At 43.0% G+C, this 22,845-nt stretch overlaps 2 protein-coding genes across 3 annotated transcripts; one reads left to right on the top strand and one right to left on the bottom strand.

Annotated features, from left to right (window-relative positions):
- Positions 1–405: 405 nt before the first annotated feature.
- Positions 406–13,657, bottom strand: EMC8 (ER membrane protein complex subunit 8). The gene is made up of 5 exons (XM_028740056.2): positions 13,241–13,657; positions 6,374–6,450; positions 5,562–5,631; positions 3,717–3,811; positions 406–2,322 (listed from the first exon to the last, which is right to left on the bottom strand). Exons 1-5 carry the CDS (start codon positions 13,478–13,480, stop codon positions 2,163–2,165), a joined length of 642 nt encoding a protein of 213 aa, XP_028595889.1. The 5' UTR covers positions 13,481–13,657; the 3' UTR covers positions 406–2,162.
- A 1,163-nt stretch (positions 13,658–14,820) lies between these two features.
- COX4I1 (cytochrome c oxidase subunit 4I1) lies at positions 14,821–21,764 on the top strand. Of its 2 annotated transcripts, none has more exons than XM_028740058.2 (5): positions 14,821–14,975; positions 16,894–16,973; positions 17,763–17,927; positions 18,053–18,184; positions 21,477–21,764. In XM_028740058.2, exons 2-5 carry the CDS (start codon positions 16,895–16,897, stop codon positions 21,611–21,613), a joined length of 513 nt encoding a protein of 170 aa, XP_028595891.1. In that variant the 5' UTR covers positions 14,821–14,975; position 16,894; the 3' UTR covers positions 21,614–21,764. The 2 variants fall into 2 exon arrangements, with proteins under 2 accessions (XP_028595891.1, XP_028595890.2); XM_028740057.2 differs by lacking the exon at positions 14,821–14,975 and adding an exon at positions 15,142–15,165.
- The last annotated feature ends 1,081 nt before the right edge of the window (positions 21,765–22,845 follow it).

Below are 22,845 nucleotides of genomic sequence, written 5' to 3'. Positions count from 1 at the left end.
AACACACACTCATCATTTGGCATCATCAGAGGACTTCAGATCATTACACAAAGAGGGAGGGTGGGACCAGCCAACTGCATGCCAGGCCAAGGTTTAGGGCGAAATGAAAGCTGTTTCCTGAGAGCAGAAATTTTTAAAGCGGCCACCTCAGATAACGATGCATTCATATTCCGGGCTCTGTTCTGCCTTCTACCTTCCAAAGCAGTATAGTCTAGATTTCAGAACCAGGAGAATTCCTCCATGCTACAACAACTAGGTGTTAAATTTAGCTCTAGTAACAGTTGTCACATTGGGTGTGGGGAACCTGTAGCCCTACGGCTGCAGTTAAGACTCCCATCAGCCCCAGTCAGAATAGACACATCTGGACGACATACTCGGAATCACAAATCATTACAAAAGCCATACTTATTTCATTGGTTTTATTTTCAAGGTGATGGGGGGGGGGAGGAGCAAGGAAATGCAGGTGGTCAGCTAAACATTTTTTTCTCCCAACATAAAACCTCAAACCATTTCTGCTTAAAATGTAGAATGTGTTATAAATAAAGGTTAAGCTAATACAGGGTCCGTAGGAATAGAAAAGACAAACAAAATACATGTAAAATAATGACAAGGAAGATACCGCACCCCTTCTCCATCAAGAGGTAAATGTAGAGAGAGAAAGAAAAGAGAAAACCCTAAACTGACACATGTAAGCATTTTAAGACTCTTTTATGCTACAGTATTATATTACAAGCCTTTTCCGAATGGGCAAAAGTGGCTCAGTACTAAGTGTAACTGTTTGAAACTCACTTTATAAAGACTGTTTGCATGACATAAAGGACGTTAACAAACAGGAGTGCCTCCCATAAAAGACTTTCAGGCGTGTTCATGAGCAATTCCTAATCATTTAAACGCAGCTTTGATTTGAGCTGCGTCCCATCATATTTGTGTGTTTATTTTTATTTTTTTAACTTCTGCAGTTCTTAAATACAACTATACCATCGCAAAATGGCTGCAGTCAGATGCAACGACAAATTTCGGATTCACACATTCCCTTCCTCCATGGGAGGGGAGATTAAAACTTCTCTTGCAAGCTTACAATAAACCAGAGTTCACTGTTTCGTCTGATCCCTGGCAAACTATGATTTCTGCAAACCAGAATCCCCAGACAGGTCCAGACAAAATAGAAGCTATGGTTTTCTGCAAAACATGTAGGAGGAAGGGAGAAGGTGAAGGTTCATGAGCCTGAGGCCAAAAGCTGTTGTGCTCATAACTATGTCTGAATGTAGTCAGTAAAATGAGGGGAACTGAAATTCATAGTTGTAATCTTGTTTATACCACATGGGTGTGCATTTGTACAGAAGTTACAAGGTTCTTCTAACCACAAGGTTAAGAGAAGCACTCCTGAAACAAACAACAAGAACAAAGAACAATCCTGCAACTCACTTTGCTTTTTTTTTTTTTTACCACTTCAAGACACAACGAGCCCTTGGAATGGGCAAACCACTCATGGTGAAAAACGACCAGGCTCATTACATTTGAGTCTGATGGGCAGAAAAATTGCAGCATTCTCAGAATGACAGAGAAACTTGGCAGCATCTGGTGGGTATATTGCTTGTCAAGCTATTGTTTTCTTCCTGTGCAGCATGTCATAGCAACAAGTACGGTGGCACACAACACCCAGCAGTTAGCACTTAGAACCACAGCTCTCAAACTGGCCACGTATTTTCACTTATAGTTATAGATTTGATTCTTTAAAAAATAAAACTAGCAATTAACTCTCTGGAAGATATTTCATAAATCTTAAATCTTTTAAAAATTACTCTCTAAAGGTTATAAAAGGTTAGTCAAAACTTTTTAATATGAATAGCTTGGATAAGTGGATCTAGTTCCCGGCTGGAGAATTATAGCAACGTATAATGCCGAGGAGGAGAAGAGTCCACAGAGGAATCTGCAAACTACGGTTGGAACCTCAAGGATTCTCATTAAAAAGATTTGACTGCATAGTGACACATCCTTTTTTTCTCTCTCTCCCAAGTGATGTGTCTCACTCATTGGCTTTCCACATCACTTGAAGGAACCGTTTTAGTACTTTATTTACATTCAAAAAGTATTCATCTCCCCCTTTTGTTTCTTCTTCAGCACAGTGGAAATGCCAACAAATCAAGTCAATGGGAGACTCCCTAGCAGAGGTGCAGGACAGCTTTATTAATCTCTGGATTTGTCCAATCATTCCGGATGTCATCCAAATGATTATCAAAATCTACTAGTGTTTCATAGGACCGGCTGTCCAGAAGTGAGGCAGAGATCCTCTGGGCTTCTGACCAGTCTTCACAGTAATCACTAGGAAGCAAGAAAAAAGTAAAGAATTAATGGTCCTCAGGAGGAACCAACCAGCCTCCAAGTCCACTGGAGTGAAAGCAAAGGAAAAATCTATCAGCAATGCATAATGACAAGCAGAGGGTCAGCTACACTACAAACTAAAAACAAAACAAAAAAACACTTGTCAAAATGACTCACCCTGAGGAAACCTGGGAGTTACAAGAGAGGTGCACCTGTTTGAAGTATTTGCTAGACAGCCCTCACAGAGCTACAATTCACACAGAGACCTTATTCAGATGCAGTGCTACATCTATGACTTAAGTGTTGCATCGATGAACTCGCTCACTTCACTTCACTTCCCTCTCCCTTCTCTTCTTCCATCTCATTCACAAGGAGATACAAAGCTTATGCTTCTGTTTTTAACTAGGCACAGTACAGCATTATGTTCAAACCTTGACAAACGGTGGCCAGTCTTAGTAATGGTTTATTAAAAGAGGGCAACTTCAAACCGTGGTTTATGAATCTGGCTTGTTTCATGAAAGCTTCTGATTCCCTCCTCCTGCTCCTCTTGGTGGCACCTTCTCCAGCCTGATGCTCCCCTGACATTTTGGACTATGACTCTCAACAGGCTACTGCCAGCATGGCTGTGTTGGCTGATGGGAGTTGGTAGTTCTACTATCTGGAGAGCACCAGGCTGGGGAAGGCTAGGCTGAACAAGAGCTTAAGTGTTGCATCCTAACAAGGCCAGTGCCAGGAGTATAGAGAGGCATGGCCCTTAAACTGTTTCACATACCATGGACAGGCCCTGCACATTATTTGTTCATGTTAGAAAAGCTCTGGCGAGAGCAGAAAACCTTTCAAAAGCTGACTGTGATTAGTTCACAATGGATGCTACTATGGTTCTTTCACATCTGAACCCTCCTTCCTTTCTCCCCCCTGCCCTACCTCCATGCCTAACAATTTCCTTTGGTAATATGTTTCATACACTATGCTGCTGTTCTAAGTTTGTTGGCTTTACAGTTTGAAATATTATTCAATTATTCAAATATTATTCTGAAATTTTATTAGGTTAACACTGGATCTAAAATGTTGTTCTTTATTTATCAAGTTGGTTTGGGGATAATAGCAAAAAACTACTTCATTCAGCTGCCCAAACTGACTCTTCCAGATGTTTCAGAATAGAAGTCCCATCAGTCCCAGACAACCAGCACAGGTTGAAGAAGGCTGAATTAATTCATTGTTTGGATTTGCTGTGTGCTTGTATTGATTGTACATTATATATTTTTGCATCGACTCATAGCCAGCTGCTTATTTTGGAGGCATTCCAAACTTAGGCTTCGTTTCAAGGTAAAATATACTAAATATAAAAATGTAAATGCTGCTTAGGAGCAAAGGTCTGTTCTATGAATACTCACAAGTGCGGGTCTTTGCATCTCCATTTGTTTTCGTGATGTTCGTACACGTGAACAGTCGGTTCTATGCACTCCATTGTAAATTTACTATTATCCACCTGATGCAGAACAGAGAGAGGGAACAGAAAGCTCAGTGGCAGAATGTCTGCTTTGCATGCAAAAGGTCCTAGGTTCAATCCCTGGCAGCTCCAAGTAGAACTGGGAAATGTTCCCTTGCCTGAATCCCTGAAGAACTACTGCCAGCCAGTGTAGGCCAGGTATGGGGAACACCTGTCCTCTCTACCTGGTTGTCAGGGCTCTCCCAAGTCCACAGACCTTTCACCAATCCTGCTCTGCACCCTCCTTGAGTGTTTTTGCCTGACTGGAATGCTTCCTTGAATGCAGATCATACTTCTTGCTTGTCTGGATGAAAGATAAAGAGGCCTACTGTACAAAGGCAAAATTCACAGCTGCTGCTCCACCAACTTTTGCATCTGGCTCTTGGAAGGTTACTTAGGAGGGAATGCAGCCTTTGAGCCGAAAAAGATTCCCCACCCCAGTGTAGACAGCAGTGAGGTAGATTAACCAATGCTCTGAATCTGTAGAAGGGAGCTTCCTATTCAGAAAAGCATTCTCACCTAGACACATACACTGGAACAACCTTACAATTTATGCAGTGGAAATGGACCCTTGAAATTAAGTTGGAAATGTGGAGAATGAACTAGAAATGAACTCCTGTTAAAGAAGTGGTTTTCAAACTTTCCACCTTCAGGGAACTCTTTCCAGCTTGTTTTGTCTGCTGAGGAATCCATGATGGTCAGCCACAGACACCTAGCAGGTTGCAAAGGATACTTGGGCATGTTTTAAGGGCACACACTTGTTTAATGCAAGGCATAATTTAGGCCTGTTAACCATTGCTCCATGGTGACAGAGTGCAATCTAGAACACATCCAACAGTTTCCCTGCAGCTATACACTGCAGGTATAAATCCCATAGTGATGGGGAAACAAACTTTCAAGGAAATAAGCATCTTTATTATTGATTCTGTTTATTATTCAATTAATATGATCAGGATGGCAGCCAATAAAACAGTATTAAAACAATCCACACTATAACAATAGCTGGTTGCTAGTTCTCAAATAGCAGGGGCCTCAAAAAGCGTCGCTGGCAGTGATCTCAGTACAAAGACAGGTAGCTGTTGAGCAAGGGTGGGGCACCTTTTTCAGTCCAGGGGCCACATTCTCTTCCAGGCAATCTTCTGAGGGCCACCTGCACTAGTAGGTGGGGCCAGAGGACAAAGAGGGGCAATTAATGTGAATTTTACCTTTGTAGAATAGGCTACTTACTTCACTCTCAAGAGACCTCTCTCTAGTCTCCATCCAGGCAAGCAAAGCTCAAGAACATTTTCCAGCTAGGCAAAAACACTTGAGGAGGGTGCAGAGCCGGGCTGGTGAGGGGTATGTCTTGGAAGAGTCCCAAAGGCCAGAGAGAAAGACCATATTCCCTACGTAGTGGTTCCCAATCTCTTAGAGAGAAGGCAGTGATCAGAGTACCCAGGTCAGAAACAGTATAGGGCTTTGTCCACCATTACTTGTCTTCTTGTTTTACTTTAAATAAATGGAAGAAACTTGAGCAACTGAAGGATTTTCTGGAAAACAGTTCTGAAGCACACTGCTTTAGGGTGATGGTGCAACTTCATGGCAGTGAGGGAGGGTTGTATTACAAGACTTGCAAATAACTGAAACACTTACATTTCAGAAAATGTAATCTAAGCAATTGATGTCATTAGCTATGGCCATGAAGTGTACACTAAATAAAGGAAAAAGGCAGCGCAGGGGGGGGGGGGGGCAGGGGAAGGATATTACGTACCATTATGAGGGCTGTGTCGTTGAAGCCTTCTGCAATCCTGGAGGCGACCTTTTCAGCAACCTGGTTTGGACTACAAAAAGCACACAAATTACTTACAATTCTGCTATTCTTCAAATCAATCATAATGAAATTGGAACACTTGAATGAAGAGATGATGATAAGATGTCCGAAGATGTGCTCAAGAAGAAATGTTTTATATGGCCTAAAGCAAGAATCAGGAACCTCTGGCCCTACAGACGTTGTTGCACAACATCTCCCTTCATCCCGAAAAACACTCACCACACTGGCTGGGACTTATTGGACTAGGAGTCCAATGACATCTGGAGGGCAACAGTTTCCTTAACCCTGGTCTAAAGCTAAACCAGATTTGAAATAAACTGATGGTGGCTGGGCACTGCCAGTCCTCTATTCTGTTCACTCACGCTGGCCAACCTCCTGTTCTTGTAACAGAGACATGGGATATAGGCCTCATTGCATCAGGCATTAAGCAAAGCCTAAGAAATTAAAATAAGGCTTCTGCAACCAATCTGGTGCCTTCTGGATAATCTGGACTACAATTCCCATAGCATCAGGTCAGGGATAGCTGACCTACACATTTAACTAAACCAATAGTACCTTAAGGAGCCCTGGGAATTATTGTTTTGCAAGGCCACAAGCACAGCGCTACAGGAAGAATTTGCTACTAGGTGTTTCGTTAGGGTTAGCCTCTGTTCGGTTCTTTCTTTCTTTCTCTCTCCAAGCCCCTCTTCCTTTATGTGGCTCACGTCCATTTTTGAATGGGTCGCAGTGGCAAGGTGGTTGCAGCAACATACCTGGCATCTTTCAGACGTTCATTAGCTTGATAGTACCCGGCTATTACATAGCTATTCTCTTTGCACCATGAATCAATCTGAAAGAGCACATAAATAAAAAATCTGTAAGCATTCAAAACTCAAAGCACTGGCTAACGTCACACAGACCGGAGGGGAGGGGGTGATAGCTAGTGAATTAGTGGATTGAAATAGCCACTTTATACCTATTAGCATGGGAAAACATGCCTCTCTTTTGAGAGCTGTTGCAAGGCCAAAATGAAAACTTTTGGGCTGCCAGGGTACTAGGTAAAAAATCTATTTCTCAAATGAAACATTATTGCTGTTAATCATTTCATAAAAGACTTTAAATTTATGTTCTATACAACATATAACTTGCTCTTCTACTCCGGTGAAACTGGACACTATTATGTATATTTATGTTATTTATATTGATAGAATTTCTATAATGCCAAATCATAGAATACAATGCATTAAAACATGAAACTTTTTTTTTTTAATGAAGGGGTTAAGGTGACTGGCTAATAAAATAAAATAAACAACTTAAAACTCAAAAGTGACGATGCCTGAGGAATCTTTGCTGGAGTGTTCCACAGCACAGAATCAGAAACGCTAAATGCCTGACTTCTAGTTAACATGAGTCGGGCCCCTGTAATACAGGGAACATTTTATTTCCATTCTACAAAATGTGAACTGGGTGGCTACGGACAATCTGCAGGGGAGGTGGGACAAATTCGGGACTCCTGGATATGAGCCCAACCCTCTCATAAAGCTGTGGAAAGCCACCTCAATGAGCTGTCTCCAAGTTCTACTCAGAGGAGAAACACTGAAATTAAATATCCTAATTTAGTCATGCCCACTAATTTCAAAGGATCTATTGAGTAGAACTTAGAAAGGGTTTTATCAAACTATCAGTGCAGTGGATGCAGGAGATCTGGGTTCAAAGTTATCACTTCGGTCCTGGATTTAATTGTATGTTTTTCTGTAAGACATTCGCGCAGTCTCAGCCTGCCATGGAGACAGTGATCTACTAGGGGCTGCTGAAAGTCGTCAAAGCAAATACCATGAAATGCTTTTACTAACTGTAAGTGCTATATGCCTGCCATAGCAATTCCTTGCCTTTACAGATAAATTGGGATTTCTGAAGCCCAACCTGGTTGACAGACACATGGAAAAGACAAGCCAGAGAAGGACTTTTATGGAGAAGTAAAATATGACAGCAGAGGTATGCATAAGGAAGGGGAGAGACCATCTTGCCCTTCCTCTGGTCACTTCATTAAGCATGGAAGTGAAGGGGCAAAATGAGCGGAGAGGGGTCTTAGGATGTGTGTAGAAACTTCATGGGGGTGGGGTGGGAAGAGGACAGACGGCACAAGTCAGAGTGGAGGGGACTCCTCATTCTTTTGTCCCCTACCGGCTGTGAAGAATGAAGGGCTGGTGGACTCTGGACTTGCTAGTACTCTCATGGGAGAAGGGGCGAGAAAACTGGTCACCAGCCCCACTCTGAAAGACCCACATTTAAACTGCCCAGCAACCAGGGCTGTGGGCTTTAGCAGGAAGAGCAACATGATCCACGATTGGTGATAAGGTGCAGATTCTATTGTGTCTACTCTGCACCTCCACCCCTGCTGCAACAGTCACTTTAATTAGTGAAGATATTTGTATAATATCATTTTATCCTAATGTATCATCTGATCTGCCACAAAGCTTTGTTAAAATACCCAGTGAGAATTAAAGGGGCAAATTCATCTTGGGTGTTATGAGGCAGGATTTAAAGTGCTGCATTTATCCATATCAGATTTTGGCCCAGTTTCAGTGGCTTTTGAATATATCCCCATATTTGCTACTCACAATAAATGTAACTGATTAAGATAATCCAGTGATTTTGGGAGGTGGAAAAACGAGCTAGCAATTGTGCCTTTTGCTGTCAACTACTATCTTAAAAAAATGGGGGGAGGGGGAATTAAGTGGATTGCAGAACATTTTGGATGCTGAATTCCAGCTTCCTGCAAAACACATCAATCTCATGGTTAGCAGAATAATTACAGCCCTGAATTAAACTGTCTAAAAGCAGAACGAAGCTACACAAATAATCTCTTCTAAAAGAATGACATGGATTTATGTGTTTCATTAAATTGTCATTTGCTGGCATTGTTATACTTAAAGAGCCAACTGCTGAAGTAATCATAACCCCCATTTCAAGGGTTTATAGATGCCATTTTAATTGCCAGCAAGTTGAGATCCTTTAACTAAAACTAAACACCCGGATAAAACATTCTTGCTCACAGCAAACATTAAGAAGCTGATCTGAAATTTCCCTTTTGCTATTCTATAGGAAGCTCAGTTTCTATTCAATTTTAGGGGAGCAACAGAGAGAGACAGCTCTGCTCTGGCTTGTTAGCAACAGTTTTTTTTTTTAAAGTAACACTTTATTGGGTTTTATAAACAAGGATCATATGAATATCAAATTATACAAATAAATGGACCAATTCTTCTCATGTCATTTGTACATCACAAAAACAGCATAATAAATTTGCAGGAATATCTACAACATATGCTTCATTATTAGTGGTCAATTTTTCAAGTTCCTGGGTTTGTGAATTGATTTAAACAAAAACAAAGGGGAAATAGGATAGAACAGACTTAGCAGATAACATTCAACATCGCATAGCTAAACGCCTAATCAGGAGTCCTTTTGGTTGTGCTTAGATTAAGTATGAATAATAGCCATTTTTCCTCTTATGTTACCAATGAAACAATATAAAGTGTTGTATATTAATGAGTGTGGGAGCACAGTTCAAAGTGAAAATAAAAATTTATGTTTACATTTTAATTTTGGTCAACCAGATGGAGCCAAGCCAAATGCTGATGGGAGGTGGGGTCATTTTCAAGAATACTGGCATAAATTAAACCATACCAGGGTAAAGTCATCTTTCTTTATCTGTCCATGTGCCAACTGTAATTTATTTCATAATCTTGCAAGGACGGCTGTTTCCCAAACTGAACCTCAAAGTTCAGTTTTGTCCTACAGCTATTTTTTCATATTTGAATGTAATGAAATTTACTTAAGTGTAAGGAAAGACATTTTATAATGGCAATGTGTACACATCACCAAGCACATGTACCTGCCTTAAAACAAGCATTGCCCTACCAGGCGATAAAGTTTCCTCATGACAGCTCAGTAGATGTGCTTTGCAGATTGCCAGGCACCGTTGGGAAGTAGTTCTCAAATTGCTCCTTGCAATTCCCAAGAGTTAAACTGTCTCATTTGCCACAAGTGCATTTAGTCATTTGTGGCCTTAACACAAATGCACAGACAGCTTTCACTGGGTTCTGTGCATGGCAGCCAGTGGGCCAGAGGCAATTTTTACTCCCAACAAATGGCCAACTATCAACAAGCTTGGCCTAGTGACCCTTGGTTGGACAGAGGAATCCATTTTAGCCTATTCCCGTGGCATATCTGCTTGGCTCATGTGGTTAATTCATCCTTTGTTGATTGGTTCATTGTGGCTTTAGCTGTGTAAGCCTATCATTATGCATGGGGTGGTGGGAGGACTAGTATGTGGATCACCTTCCCTTAAAATAAGGCCTTGTGTGATTTTTTCAGTTCTCTATTACTACTCTGCAACTCCTTAAGTATTCTTGTACTTTGACAATAACCTTAAAAGGACAGGATGTGAGCAAAGACTCTTCCTTGGACAAAATAAATATTTCACTGGGAACTTCTGCTTTCTACACTTTCTCTCAATACTGTATCTCCTTCATGCACCCGCTTGGTTGCTCTTATCCTTTAGACGTCAATCTTTCTAATGATGGTCTCAGCACTGCACTTTGTGGCTTTTGGCTGGACATATAACCAGGACTGCTGGACCCAAGTTGATATACACATTTCATCTTCTGGCGTTTCTACTATCAATCAGCAAATAGGCTGTTAAATCTGAATGCCACTTACAAAACCACAAGGCAGCACAATAAAAAGTTACGCAAATATGGATAAGCACCTTGGCTTTCTAAGACATCTCGCACTATCCTTGATTACGTTTGTCAAAGCTGCCACAAACAATATTTGCATGCCACATTGATTTGCTAATTGATTAAAGTTTGACAAATCCCAACTCAGCTTAAAATGCACAAATACAATTTCTGCATAATTAAATTGTGTGAGGACTTGCAGCATTTCATGAATTCTGCAATTATTTCAATTTCCCATTAAAGCTACAAGCTGATTTTGCAAAGATTTCCAAAGAGCTGCCACAATACTCTGTATACCAAAGTGACTCACTGCTCTTAAAATTCTATGTCCATGGTGCTCTTCATTCACCTTTGTACTCAGCAACACAACTTATTCAATTGCTGCCCAGCCTCCTCTAGATGCTTTTGGTTTAAGTACTCTGATATCAGAGGGGCTGTGAACACACTGGTTATTATCTGAAGAGATATCACAGGCTATGCACTGTCCAGGCGGCCAAAATGTTTATTGTTTTCAATGCTTGATTTATAGTGCACCCATCAACAGATTCCCAGGGTGAATTACAAAAAAAGTTTTTTAAAACCACAACAAAAATTAGAACAGGAATATTAAAACATCATGTTAAAAAGCAGTAAAAAAAATAATCAGCCAGCAAAACTAAAATGAACAGCAAGCACTGCAAAAACAATATGAAGAGTGCCCTTCCCAGACATAGCACCCTTCAGATGTTTCGACTACAACTTTCATGAGCCCCAGTCAGCACAGCCATGCTGCCAGGGGTTGATGTAAGCTACAGTAAACAATATCTTGAGGCCACCAAGTTGATAAAGACTAAAGATGAAAAAGCTGGGGGAAATGAAAATATATTTGGTGCCAAGATGTCATCAAGGTGGATGCCATGCTAGCATTCCAAAGTTGGGTTCCCATCACTGTGTAGGTCCTTTCTCTTATAGCCACCCACTGCCCTTAGATGGTGGGAGCTCAAAAAGAAAAGCCTCCTTTGAAGATCTTAGTATACTGTATAGGCAGACACATGTTGAGACAATAGGTCTTTCAAGGTATTGTGGTGTGATGCTGTGAAATATTTAACACAAGGACCTTTGTACATTTAGCAGTTGTGTTGCCAAGGACCGTTGGGCAGGTGCAGCTTTTCAACCCCCATGCTGTCCTGTAACTGGTGAAAGTTCAACTTCTACAAACCAATGAAAAAAGTATAGAGGTGCTAACTTTGGAAGCATAATATCCTCTGTGCTAGATAATGGGAAGGGTTATTAACAGATAACATGGTGAAGAGATGTGGTCAGATGCCCCTGGGAAGGCCACATATCAGCCCCCCTCTGTTTGTCCTCCGCATGCATGTGATATCCAAAGGTATGCTGCCTGATCATCTGTGAATATGTGCAGAAGGCAGCCTTCCCCAGCCTGGTGTCCTCCAGATGTTTAGAAATACAGCTCCCACAACTCCCGAATTCTGACCAACTAGAGTTCGAGGGAGTTATAAAAAAATCTGGAGGACAGTTAGGGGATGTTATTATAACGGTTCATCTAGTACCGCACCCTCAATTTCTCATAGTGGGTGGATGTTTAAGGAAAGCCCAAAAGAAGCCCCCCAGCAACTGTCTTTCCAAGGGATCCTGCCTCTTCACAGGGAGGTTATATATAGGCCAGCATCCTGTTTCCAACATTGGCCAGCCATAAGTTTTTTGAGAAGCACAGAGATAGCAGTTGCCTTCCTCATCTGTCCCATTATGTGGCATATTGAGCTATATTGCCTACAGAGAGGCCCCATTTAGTTCTTATAGTCAACAGCCTTCAACGGACATATCTGCCATGAATTAAGGCAACAGACCCCCTGCTTTGCTGTTTGCTCCCTCCCCACAATCTTATATTTAGAAGTATATTACCTCAGCAGTTAAGAAAGGCCGTAAATCAACTGCATCACATGTAGAAGCAAGGCCCCAGGCTTAATTCCTGGTGTTCCCAGCCAGACAATGTCAACAGTACTGAGGTAGAGAAACCAACTGACAACTTCCTATGTTAACCCTTCATTCAGACCCATGAGAACTAGAACCTTACTTTTAGGGGAAGGGCTGTGGAAGACCCCATGATTTACATACAGAAAGTCCCAGGCTCAATCCTTGGAGTCTCCAGATAAGGCTAGAAATGTCCCCTGACTGAAACCCTGCCAGACAGATAATACTGAGCTAGATGAAGTGAGGATTTGACGTTCACTATAAGGCATAGAAGCTCTATTCACAGGGAAGCAGCAAACAAGTTAAGGACCAGTTTCCCATTGAGGAGGAAAGAAACACAAGAAGCTGCTTTATATTGAGTCTTAGTACTGTCTACACTGATTGGCAGCAGGTTCCCCAGGGTTTCAGACTGGCAGGAGTGTATGCTTTCCCAGCCCCTACCTCGAGATGCTGCTGGGGACTGGACCAGAAACCTCCTGCATATAAAGCAGATGCGCTACCATGGAGTTAAGACACTTCCCCTAAAAGTAATATAAGACGCTAGTCCTCATGGTTGTGAATAAAGGGTTTAAAGGAGAATATGGGAAGTGGCCTTACATTGAGTAAGGCCACTGCCCCATTTAGCTCAGCGCTTACTGACTGGCAGTGGCTCTCTAAGGTTTTAGGCGGGGAGGAGTCTTTCCCAGCCCCTACCTGGGAAACTGAACCAAGAACTTTCTCCATGGAGAGCAGGTGCTCGACCACGGGGTTAGGGTCCTTCCCCTAAAATCAAAGCAAGATACTAGTCCTCGTGGTTCTGAATGATGACAATATGAGGCCTTCATACCGCGTGAGACCCACTGGTTCATCTGTCTAGCTCAATTTACTGTCGACGCCGGCTTTCTGCCCCCCACCCCACCCGCTTGGCAGCCCCCCCGGCCCACCCACCAGTGTGAGCGCCACCTCCAGCATAGGCGCCAGGGCGAGGCTGCCATGGAAGAGCGGGATGCAGTCCACGAAGAGCGCGTGCGCCGGCAGGTGAGGCCCCGTCGGCTCCCTCTCCCGGCCTCGCTGCTGCTGGTGGTGCTGCGGCTGCTTCTCGGCCACCAGGAGCCCGTTGACGGCGCAGTGCGGGTACTTGGCGCCGTGGAGCACCATCTTGCAGTAGGCCTGCGTGCTCAGCTTCATCTTGGCCGGGCCCTCGCCTCAGTCAGCACAGCCGTCGCCGCTGCTGTTTCCTCCTCCTCATGTGGCCCCGCTCGGCAGGGGCAGCTCCGGCCTCCCTCACGACCACCGCCGCTGCCCGCTTCCGGCTCCACGGGCCCGCCGCCAAGCACCGACCGTAAAGCTGGGAACGGGGAGGAGGGGGAGCGGCGCAAAAGTGTCGCGAAAGGAGCCTCTCCAAGTCCCATAGCTGAAGTACATAGGAAGGGTGGCGAAGGCCCTTCTAGACTCATATCTATGGTCTTCTCTAGTTCCGCCTTCTTTACCTCCCGTCATACCCCGTGGCGAAAAAGCCAACCTAAAGTAGTTCCTTTTTTTTTGGAACGCATAGAGTTACGGGTCCATTGTCTACAAACAAGGTTGCTCGGTTATTTTTGACGGGATAAAACAGGCAAGAGATTCCGAGGAAACAAAGGAGGAAAACTCTGTCTTTTTTGGGGTGGGATCTAAAAAGCTAACAAATTTTATTATGGCATAAGCGTGCATCTGATACGGTGGGCTCTAGTCCACGAAAGTTTATGGCACAATTTCTACTAATCTGAAGATGCTACAACACTTTTTGTACTCTCTCTTTTCTTTTGCTGCAGTAGACTTGGGTTGCAATCCTAACGCCACTTACCTGGGAGTAAGACCCACAGAATTCAAGGAGACTTGCTCTCCTGAGTAGACATTGTTAAGGATCGCTCTGTTACTCCTCTGGAAAGTGGAGAAAATAAAGGACTTTAGCGTAGCTACATTACTACTAGGCGGGATATCTCTCCCTCCCCGTAGAAGCAAAGAGAGCAGTTAACAATGCATCTAATTGAGGTCTTATTTATTGTGAACTGCACTTCAGAAACTTACTCTCCCTGCCCCTCCTAAATAGAAAAAAGTAAGAGTGACACACACAATTGTCTGAAAAACCACTCTTTAAGTTCCTTTTGAATCTCTTTTTTGCCTTTCCTTCTTCCAATAAAAAAACTCTTGGAGTTTTTGGTAGAGAGCATTGCTACCCAATCACAGGTAAACAACAGTTATATATTTCTCTATACTTTCTCTATAGCACACTTCACCAGCTCTGTGCCCTACACGTTTTGGACTACTAGTAGTTTAGGGTAGAAAAGACAAGGAGCGACTTTTGGAGGTTATTCATAAAGAGAAGATTCTCTCTTTTCATTCTGGAAGGTCAATTCAATGAAGCTGGATGTTCTTGATGTTAACGCGGAAATCACCTCATGTGGTAAACGATACCTGGTTACTTTACATTTTCCTATATCTATCTGTCTTTCGTCGTATCCCGTGATGCTTCGCGGCAGAAGGCTTTAGGCACCGCCTGGGAGGAGGGACTTCCGCCCTCTTGGCTGCTTGGTCCGTCGCTATCCCATGCTGCCTTGCGTTTCCGCTTCCCTCTCCTTCCCTCTTTCCGTCCTCATTCTCCGGGGTTTAGAGGACACGAGCTGCCTCTGGTTTGTGGTGGCAGGTGAGGGAGGGGCTCCGCTTCCACGGAGAAGAGTGAGGGGGAGGGCCTGTGGCGGGAGTGGGGAGTTGCGGGGAGGAGAGGGAGAAGGAAGGCATCCTGCTTAATTGGGGTATCCTGATTGGGGTTGGTGATGGAGAATGGAAAAGATGCTAGTAGTTGCCCTGGGAGAGACGAAGGGGCAGGCAGACAGGTACATGTCTCCCTTTGCACGCTTACCTGGGAGTAAGCCCCATTTCACTCATTGGGTTTTAATGGACCAACCCTTATTCAGAGATAAGCCCCGCCGATCTGAATGGGGCTTGCTCCCAGGTAAACATTCAGAAGCATTTTAGCCCCGCCTCATGCACAGGATGCAGGAAAGTAAAAGTGCAGCTGTTTACACCTGTACCCTGAATGTAAGCCCTGCTGAACTTAGTAAGACTTAATAGCCCAGCCTTATGCATGTGTCTAAATCCTGCGTTGTGGAGCCTTATTTGTGGAAGTAATCAATGCTGAAAGCTTCTCTGTCCACTAGCCTGTTGAGTACAGTGGGGCTTACATCTGAGTATATATGTTCAGGGTTGAACAGGAGTGGGGTGCTTGTGGCCAGCTAGGTGCTGCTAAACTGCAACTCCTGTTATCCCTGACTACTGGCCATGCAGGCTGGAGCAGATGGAGTTGTCCTCCCATAACAACTGGAGGGCTGCATGTTCCCCACCCCTACTCTGGAAAGTAACAAAATGTTGTTACAAATATTTTGGGTTTCTTGCTTTTGGGAAGTTGGGCTGTCAACTTTGGAGATATCCCATAACCTGTTAATAACAGCAATTAACAAATGGTAATGCTTCTCTATGGCATGAAAAAAATTATTACTATTATATAATGTATTTATATCCTGCCTTTCTCCCAAATTAGGACACAAGGCGGCTCACAACATATTAGAAACATCCTTACAAAATCCAAAGGCACAAAAACAAACTAGTTAAAAACAATAGCTAACAAACTTAAATACAACAAATTTAAAATAGCATTGAAATAACAATTGCCCTTATAGCAGCCAAGTGGTCAACATTGTCTGCACCTAGTTTTCAATGACCTGTCTGAATAAGGAAGGTCTTAGTCTGCTGAAAGAATGATACCATAGGAAGGAGCCAATCTATCTTCTGTTGGGGGAGAATTCCACAATAGGAGCAACCACAGAAAATTCTCTCTCTTGTATCACCACCTCCATGCTTCTGATTTTGATGATACCAAGATCATTATGATTTATTTGTTAGATGAATTGGAACAGAGTTGCATTTTCCCTCCAGGCTACTTGACAACCTGCTGGGAAGACACACTGGGCTGCAGTCCTATGCTTGTTTATCCATTAAATGTGTGGGATGCTTATTGCCCTTCTTGGAATGCATATATGCAATTGCTGCAAATATATTGAAAGCAGAGTATGGAAAATCCCAGGTGTCTGATGTCCCAGATAGTTTTAAAAAGGAGGATGCGCTGCAGAAGCTTACATTCAGTTTTAACTCTGTAGCTGTAACCACCCTTCCCCTGATTTTTTTGTTGTCACCTGTGGGTGGAAGATTTTCCCTTCCAGCTCTTTGTTTGTGAGAGGTTGATTAGTTGAATGCAGAAACTGTTGATAGTCCTTGTGAGAGGAGTTGGGAGTCTGTTGCTTGTTGGTGCCTTCTATTCTTATGCCCTTAAAACCTAAGTCTGCATCTTCTCCAAATGTTACTCAGTAGGCTACATTTTGGTTTGCTGGATGGTCATTAGAGTTGTGAGATTCCAGCACTGTATTTTGCAAGAAAGACAATGCTGCAAGAACTGACATGTGGACAGTGTTTTGCAAGAAACTGCCAATGGTACTTGTAACACAGAAGGAAAATTGCATTTTCTGGATTCAGTCTGATATATAACATTGTACCTTTTTCTCTTTCAGGATGTTGGCTTCTCGGGCATTTAGTCTTCTTGGCAAGCGGGCCATTTCCACTTCAGTCTGTGTGAGAGCCCATGGGCATGGTAAAATGATGGCTTATTATTACATTTTTACCCTACCTCTCTTTGAAAGAACTTAAGGTGGCATACAGCGGTCTTCCTCTTCCCTGTTTTATCTTTATCCTGTGACATAGGCTGAGGGAGCATGACTGGCCCAAGACTATCCAGTGGGCTGTCATGGCTGTGTGGCAACGTAAGCCTGGGTCTCCCTGATCCTAATCCAACACTCTTAACCACTACCCCACCCTGGCTTTCATCTTAGCTTAATTATCCTAAAACTGTTCACATAGGTTTAGTACATTTCAGCATATACAGTGTTATTTCATCACAACAGCTCCTTTAAAATTGATTAGAGTGACTAATAGTGACTTTCCCATACAAGTGAGAAAAGCTGAATGGCTTTAAATCTGCCACATGCCCTATTACAGCCTATCGCCTGTTCCATGAACGAGGAACCTGTGACCTTGATAGGAGATAGAACCCAACAACCCCAGCATGGGCAATAGTCAGGGATTATGAGAGTTGTAGTCCAGTAACACCTGGAGGGCCACAGGTTCCCTGCCCCCCATCTATCCCATCATAATGACATAATGCTTCCAGAACTAACTTATTTTTCTTGTGGGTCCTCTTGTGTGAAGGACCAGCATGTCTTTAAAGTCTCTGCCTTTCTTAAGAGAAATTAAAAGATGAAACTGCCCAGTGCAAATTTTAGTGTGTGCCCTTCTGCTCTGATACCTTTGTTTGGTTTATGCCATTCCAAGCTTCCTGGGATTGTATCTGTGTGAGACTTCTCTTATATTCCCTGCCAAACAGGTATTGCAAAAACGGAAGATTTCAGCCTGCCAGCTTACGCTGATCGTCGAGATGTTCCATTGCCTGAAGTTCAGTTTACAAAAAGTCTCTCTTCGGAGCAGAAGGCCCTGAAGGAGAAAGAGAAGGCATCATGGACTGCCCTTTCTTCTGCTGAGAAGGTTGCATGTAAGTATTTATGGTTATGGTGGGCTGTGTTGGAACAGGGGAAAGCAGGGTGGCAGGCAAAGGTGGCTTGGCTAACTTTAAGCTTCAGCATCTCAATTGCACCCTCTCTTCTCCCCACCTTTCAGTGTACCGCATCAAGTTCAATGAGACCTTTGCTGAAATGAACAAGGGGTCATCTGAATGGAAGACTATTCTCGGTGGGACACTCTTCTTTATAGGCCTCACTGCTTTTGTTGTCATTTGGCAAAGGATGTATGGTAAGTAGTTGGCATTTAAGGAGCATCTTAACCATTAAGGTAGCAAGGTGTCTCAAGAGAGAAGTGCATGTCTTATGATCCCAAGAGTAAGGAGAGAGTTGTGTGTGCATGTGCACTGAGTAATATAGAAGAACTAAGCAGTTACACTTGCAGGAGTATTTGCGCCAACATATGGCTCTTTTAAGTCATTGAAGAGCATCATTGCTATGCTCTGGCAATTTACCTAAATCCATGTTTTCTCTTGGGAAGCTGCTTTGGCAATTCAGAGTTGTCTTTTTTTAATGATATGATGGCTGTACTTGAGGCAGCTTAATGGCCAACACAACAGCGTATGGGGCTATTCACTCTTTTTCATGCCACAGGTTCTTGGCTTTGGATCTATAGCAGGATGTGGGAGGCCCTGGGCAGAAAAACACATTGTGTTCATCTTTGTCATAATAGGGACAGGCAAATCTCGGGTGTCTGTCTATCTTCAGGTAGATCTGTAGCTGATCCCCATCTCCCATAAGCTTATAGGGGCAAGAGTGCCTCAGGTGGCTTATTTTCCAGACTTCCTTTTAAAAGATGGGGTGTGCATAACTTCACAAAAGTTGTTAGCTTAGCTGCTCGCATTTCAGCTACATAAATTATTGCCATCTCAAGCAACAATAGATCCAAACATTTGTTAAGCTTTCTTGTCTTAATTACTTGGAGACTATCTGATTTGCCATTAAGAGTTAGGCACCTGACTGCTCAGAAAAAAAGATTTGATCAGATAATAGTCAGGTATTACATAGCACAAATTTTTAGAACAGCAAAATATTTAAACATCAAGCCTAATGATCATATAATTACAAGGTGTTTTTTTGGTAGTATCTTAAACAGTGAAATTGACTCTAAAACAAATACAGTGGTACCTTGGTTTAAGAACAGTTTAGTTTATGAACAACTTGGATTAAGAACGCTGCAAACCCGGAAGTAGGTGTTTTGGTTTGTGAACTTTGCCTTGGAAGCAGAACATGTTCTGCTTCCTGTTGAGTGTGTTCCATTTGTAAATTGAGTCCCCTGCTGCTATGGGAAAGCACGCTTTGGTTTGAGAATGGACTTCCAGAATGGATAAAGTTTGTAAACCAAGGTACCACTGTAAATGAATTAGAGTAACTACTTGGTACTGTGCACAATTCATTAACATTTCTGTAGGTTTTCATCCTTTTTACACCCAGGGCTAGCCTACAGTTTCCTTCCTTTGGGAGGAAGGATGGAATGTAAGTTCAGTAAATAAAATAACATTAAATTAGTGATTAAGTAAAAGTCAGTATTTAGAAGACAGGCATGGTACTGCATCAGACTAATTCTCCAAGTAGGATTACCTTCAACTGTTTTTTGTCTCAGTCTGTGTTGTCAAAATAATCAGTACGTTCCTGCCTAAGGCAGGGCAAAGGAGCAAGCTGCATTTGCTCCTGCCATTCTGACAAAGTTTGCCCTAGTCAGATTTTAAGAACTTAAAACTGCCACCCACATAATCATATTATTGGTTTCATGGGATATTTGTCCACAGTCATTTGACAGGTGTGTCGGTGATTGAATTTACAGAAAGTAATTCCCTTCTGTTTGTTGTGTGCAGTCCTCACTAGCTGCTACTGGGGCCAGCCCTATCAATGGCCAAAGAGGTAACTTCCTCAGGCAGCAGATACTGAGCAGTAATGGTATCTCTCTGCCTGTTGCTTCTGGATCCGTCAGCCACTGCCTCTGTTGGAAGAGAGAGCCATGAGTGCCACACAACCTCTCCTGTGCCTTTTAAGCTAGGCTGCTTCCCTGAGGTGTGGAGGACACTGCTCCATTGCCAGTGCTGGAAGTAAGATTCAGTGGCTAGTCTAGTTAGCTTTGGTACTTGGAATGGGGGTGAGTGAGCGAGCGCCATATGGTCAGTGGAAGAAGCAGGACCCTTAGGGTGAATGGGGCACAGCCCAACCAACCTTAGTTTGCCTGCTTTCTTAGAACCAGTCGAGGGGTGGCCTTCCTGTCATTAGCTCTGGCTCCACCTAGTGTTGGTTCCAATAGGCAGCAGCCTCCACTACATCTTGCACTTTGCTTTGGGCAGCAAAAGGCCTTGGGTGGACCTCAGCTGCCATGCAGTAAATTCTGGGAACAAATATCTGTTAACATAAAACTAGATTTGACTGTCCTCCACCAGGGCCAGGGCTTTTTCAGTGACAACTCCGACCTGGTGGAATGCTCTGTCCCATGAGACTAGGGCCCTGCAGGACTTGATCTCCTTCCGCAGGGCCTGTAAGACAGAGCTATTCCACCTGGCCTTCAATTTGAATTAGCCTGATCCCTTATTCCCCTTTCCCTTTCCTTTTCCATGAAGAAACCCTTCTGGGACCCCACACTTAAGCTCTTCCTTGGTCTCCTTGCTGGCCCTAGTAGGACCAACTTAGTTAGCCCTGGTGATCATTTGATGTCTACTGACTGGGGTTTCCACCCCCCCCATGACCCCTGAATTTTAGAATTTTATTGATATTGATGCTGCATTTATGTTGTATTTTATGCTGTTTTAATACATTTTAATCAGTGTTTTATATTTGCTGTTAGCTGCCCTGAGCCCGTTTTTTAAACCAAGAAGGGCGGGGTATAAATAAAAAATTATTATTATTTATTATCTGGCCGAACGATGTTTGTGAGATGTTTTCATGTTTTAGTTCTGAAGGCAGAGCAGAGGTGGCTTTCAAATGTACCTGGGCCAGATAATGCTGAGAGAGCATTGAGCTTTTGACTCACACAGAGTGTTGTCTCTGTTCAGAGGTCTTAAGCCAGATAGCGGTAGTTGGATGCTAAAATATAAAGTCTCTAAATGACTTGCAGTCATCAGATGTGCAGATACTTTTTATTTATGATTATGAATCTCCTTTCACATAAGCCACAAAACAATTTACAAACTTACAATAAAAACAACTAAAGTAGTTTTCAAAACAGTACCAAAAAAGAAAAGAAAAGCCGAAGAGAGACTTAAAAACATCCTGCCGGAAAAAGCTTGTTGAAACAAAAAATTATTCAGTTATCTGCAGAAAATACAAATGGAGGGTGCCTGTCGCATCTCTACTAGGATGCTGTTCCACAAAACAGTGACAGACGCACTTGAAACCCCTGCTCTGAGTTAACTGTGGAGTGGGCTTTCATCTCTGCATCCTTTTGGGAAGCAAACAAGTTCTATTGTTTCTAGGCTTGGGGAAAGCTTGGATGGAATGTACTTCTTACTGTTGACAAATTGGAGATGTCGTGAGCTTATTGTAATTTGCTTTTCAATTTACAGTTTTTGGGCCAATCCCTCGCACTTTCACAGATGAGTGGAAGGCCATGCAGACCAAAAGAATGTTAGATATGAGAGTGAACCCAATTGACGGCTTCTCGAACAAGTGGGACTACGAAAAGAATGAATGGAAAAAATAAATGCACTCCAGGGATCGCCACTCCTGTTCTGGCTTGAAATGTTGAAACCATTCCTTCATCTCCATGTGACCTCGCTGCTTCTGTGTATGGGGAAGAAAATACCCCTCTATTGAAAGAGAAACCTTTAATAAATGTTTGGTTTGCTTGACAAGTTTATTCTGCTTTGTTCTAGGGTCCAATGAAGTATAAATTGTCCCTCTTTTAGATATAAAATCTACACAGCAAGATTAAAAGTTGATTTTTTTTTAAAAAAAGGACTTTGTGACCATCTCTTGGAGATAATCTTTTAAAAAAATATCTCTGGGGGATTCTGGCTGCTGAAATACCAAATGCATCTTATGTGATCCAGAAACTCTGGAAGCATCTAGTGGGCTGATGCATTTTTAATAAGCACTTAGTGCTTGGAGTTGTCAAACCACGGCAGCAGAAATGGCCTGGCAAAAAACCGATTCTGTGTTCTTTTGAGTGCATGCTGAAAGGCAGGACCGCTGCATGACACGTCAACATGCACTGTGCCACAGATTGTAATCAGCAGGGAAACCACACCTCTCATTCTGCATAAAACTTGAGAGTGTGCAGAACACAATGTAGGCAATAAATCTGCCTCCAACGATGCCTATAGGTTTGGATGCTGCTGCCCTGAATTAGCTCAAGTTCTGCACCAAGTGCTCAGCAGCTTCTGCTACTGCAATGCAGCAAAGGTGTTGCCTGAGGGCTGACCTTCTGGAAGCCTTCCCAAAGCTTGGCAACACTTTGCCTTTGGCTTCCCACAGGGTATGTGTGTGGCTGAGCTGGCAAAGGGAGCTGCTTGATGGCAGTGATAAGTCACATTGGTGGCAAAAACAGATATGACTGCAGAATATCATTAACTTGAAATCTACATTGCACTAGATCTGATCTGTGTTGCAATCTGCCTCTACAGGCAGTTTTAGATGTCACGACACTACTTTGAGAAATCCATCTGTGAATGCTAATTCATAATACCTTGGTCTCTTTAGTGTAACTTGGAAACAATCCAAGATAGGAGCAGGCCTAGTGACAGATAATCTCTAGTGCTGCTGCTGGAACTCTCATACCTGCTTTTTTTCTGTGGAGGTGGTTCATGCAGTCAGTTGGGAGTCTCTCCCCCTCCCCCCCCCGAAATTCCTTGGAGAATCAATGCACAGAGAAGAGGAAGGAGTGGGAGGGGTCACTCCTGCTGTTCTTCCCTTGACCTGCATATTGAGCTGAAA

Source organism: Podarcis muralis, chromosome 7 (assembly GCF_964188315.1).
Source record: "Podarcis muralis chromosome 7, rPodMur119.hap1.1, whole genome shotgun sequence".
NCBI classification, from domain to species: Eukaryota; Metazoa; Chordata; class Lepidosauria; order Squamata; family Lacertidae; genus Podarcis; species Podarcis muralis.
The sequence above is the reverse complement of the archived record's forward strand: the minus strand, read 5'-3'. Positions and strand labels throughout refer to the sequence as shown.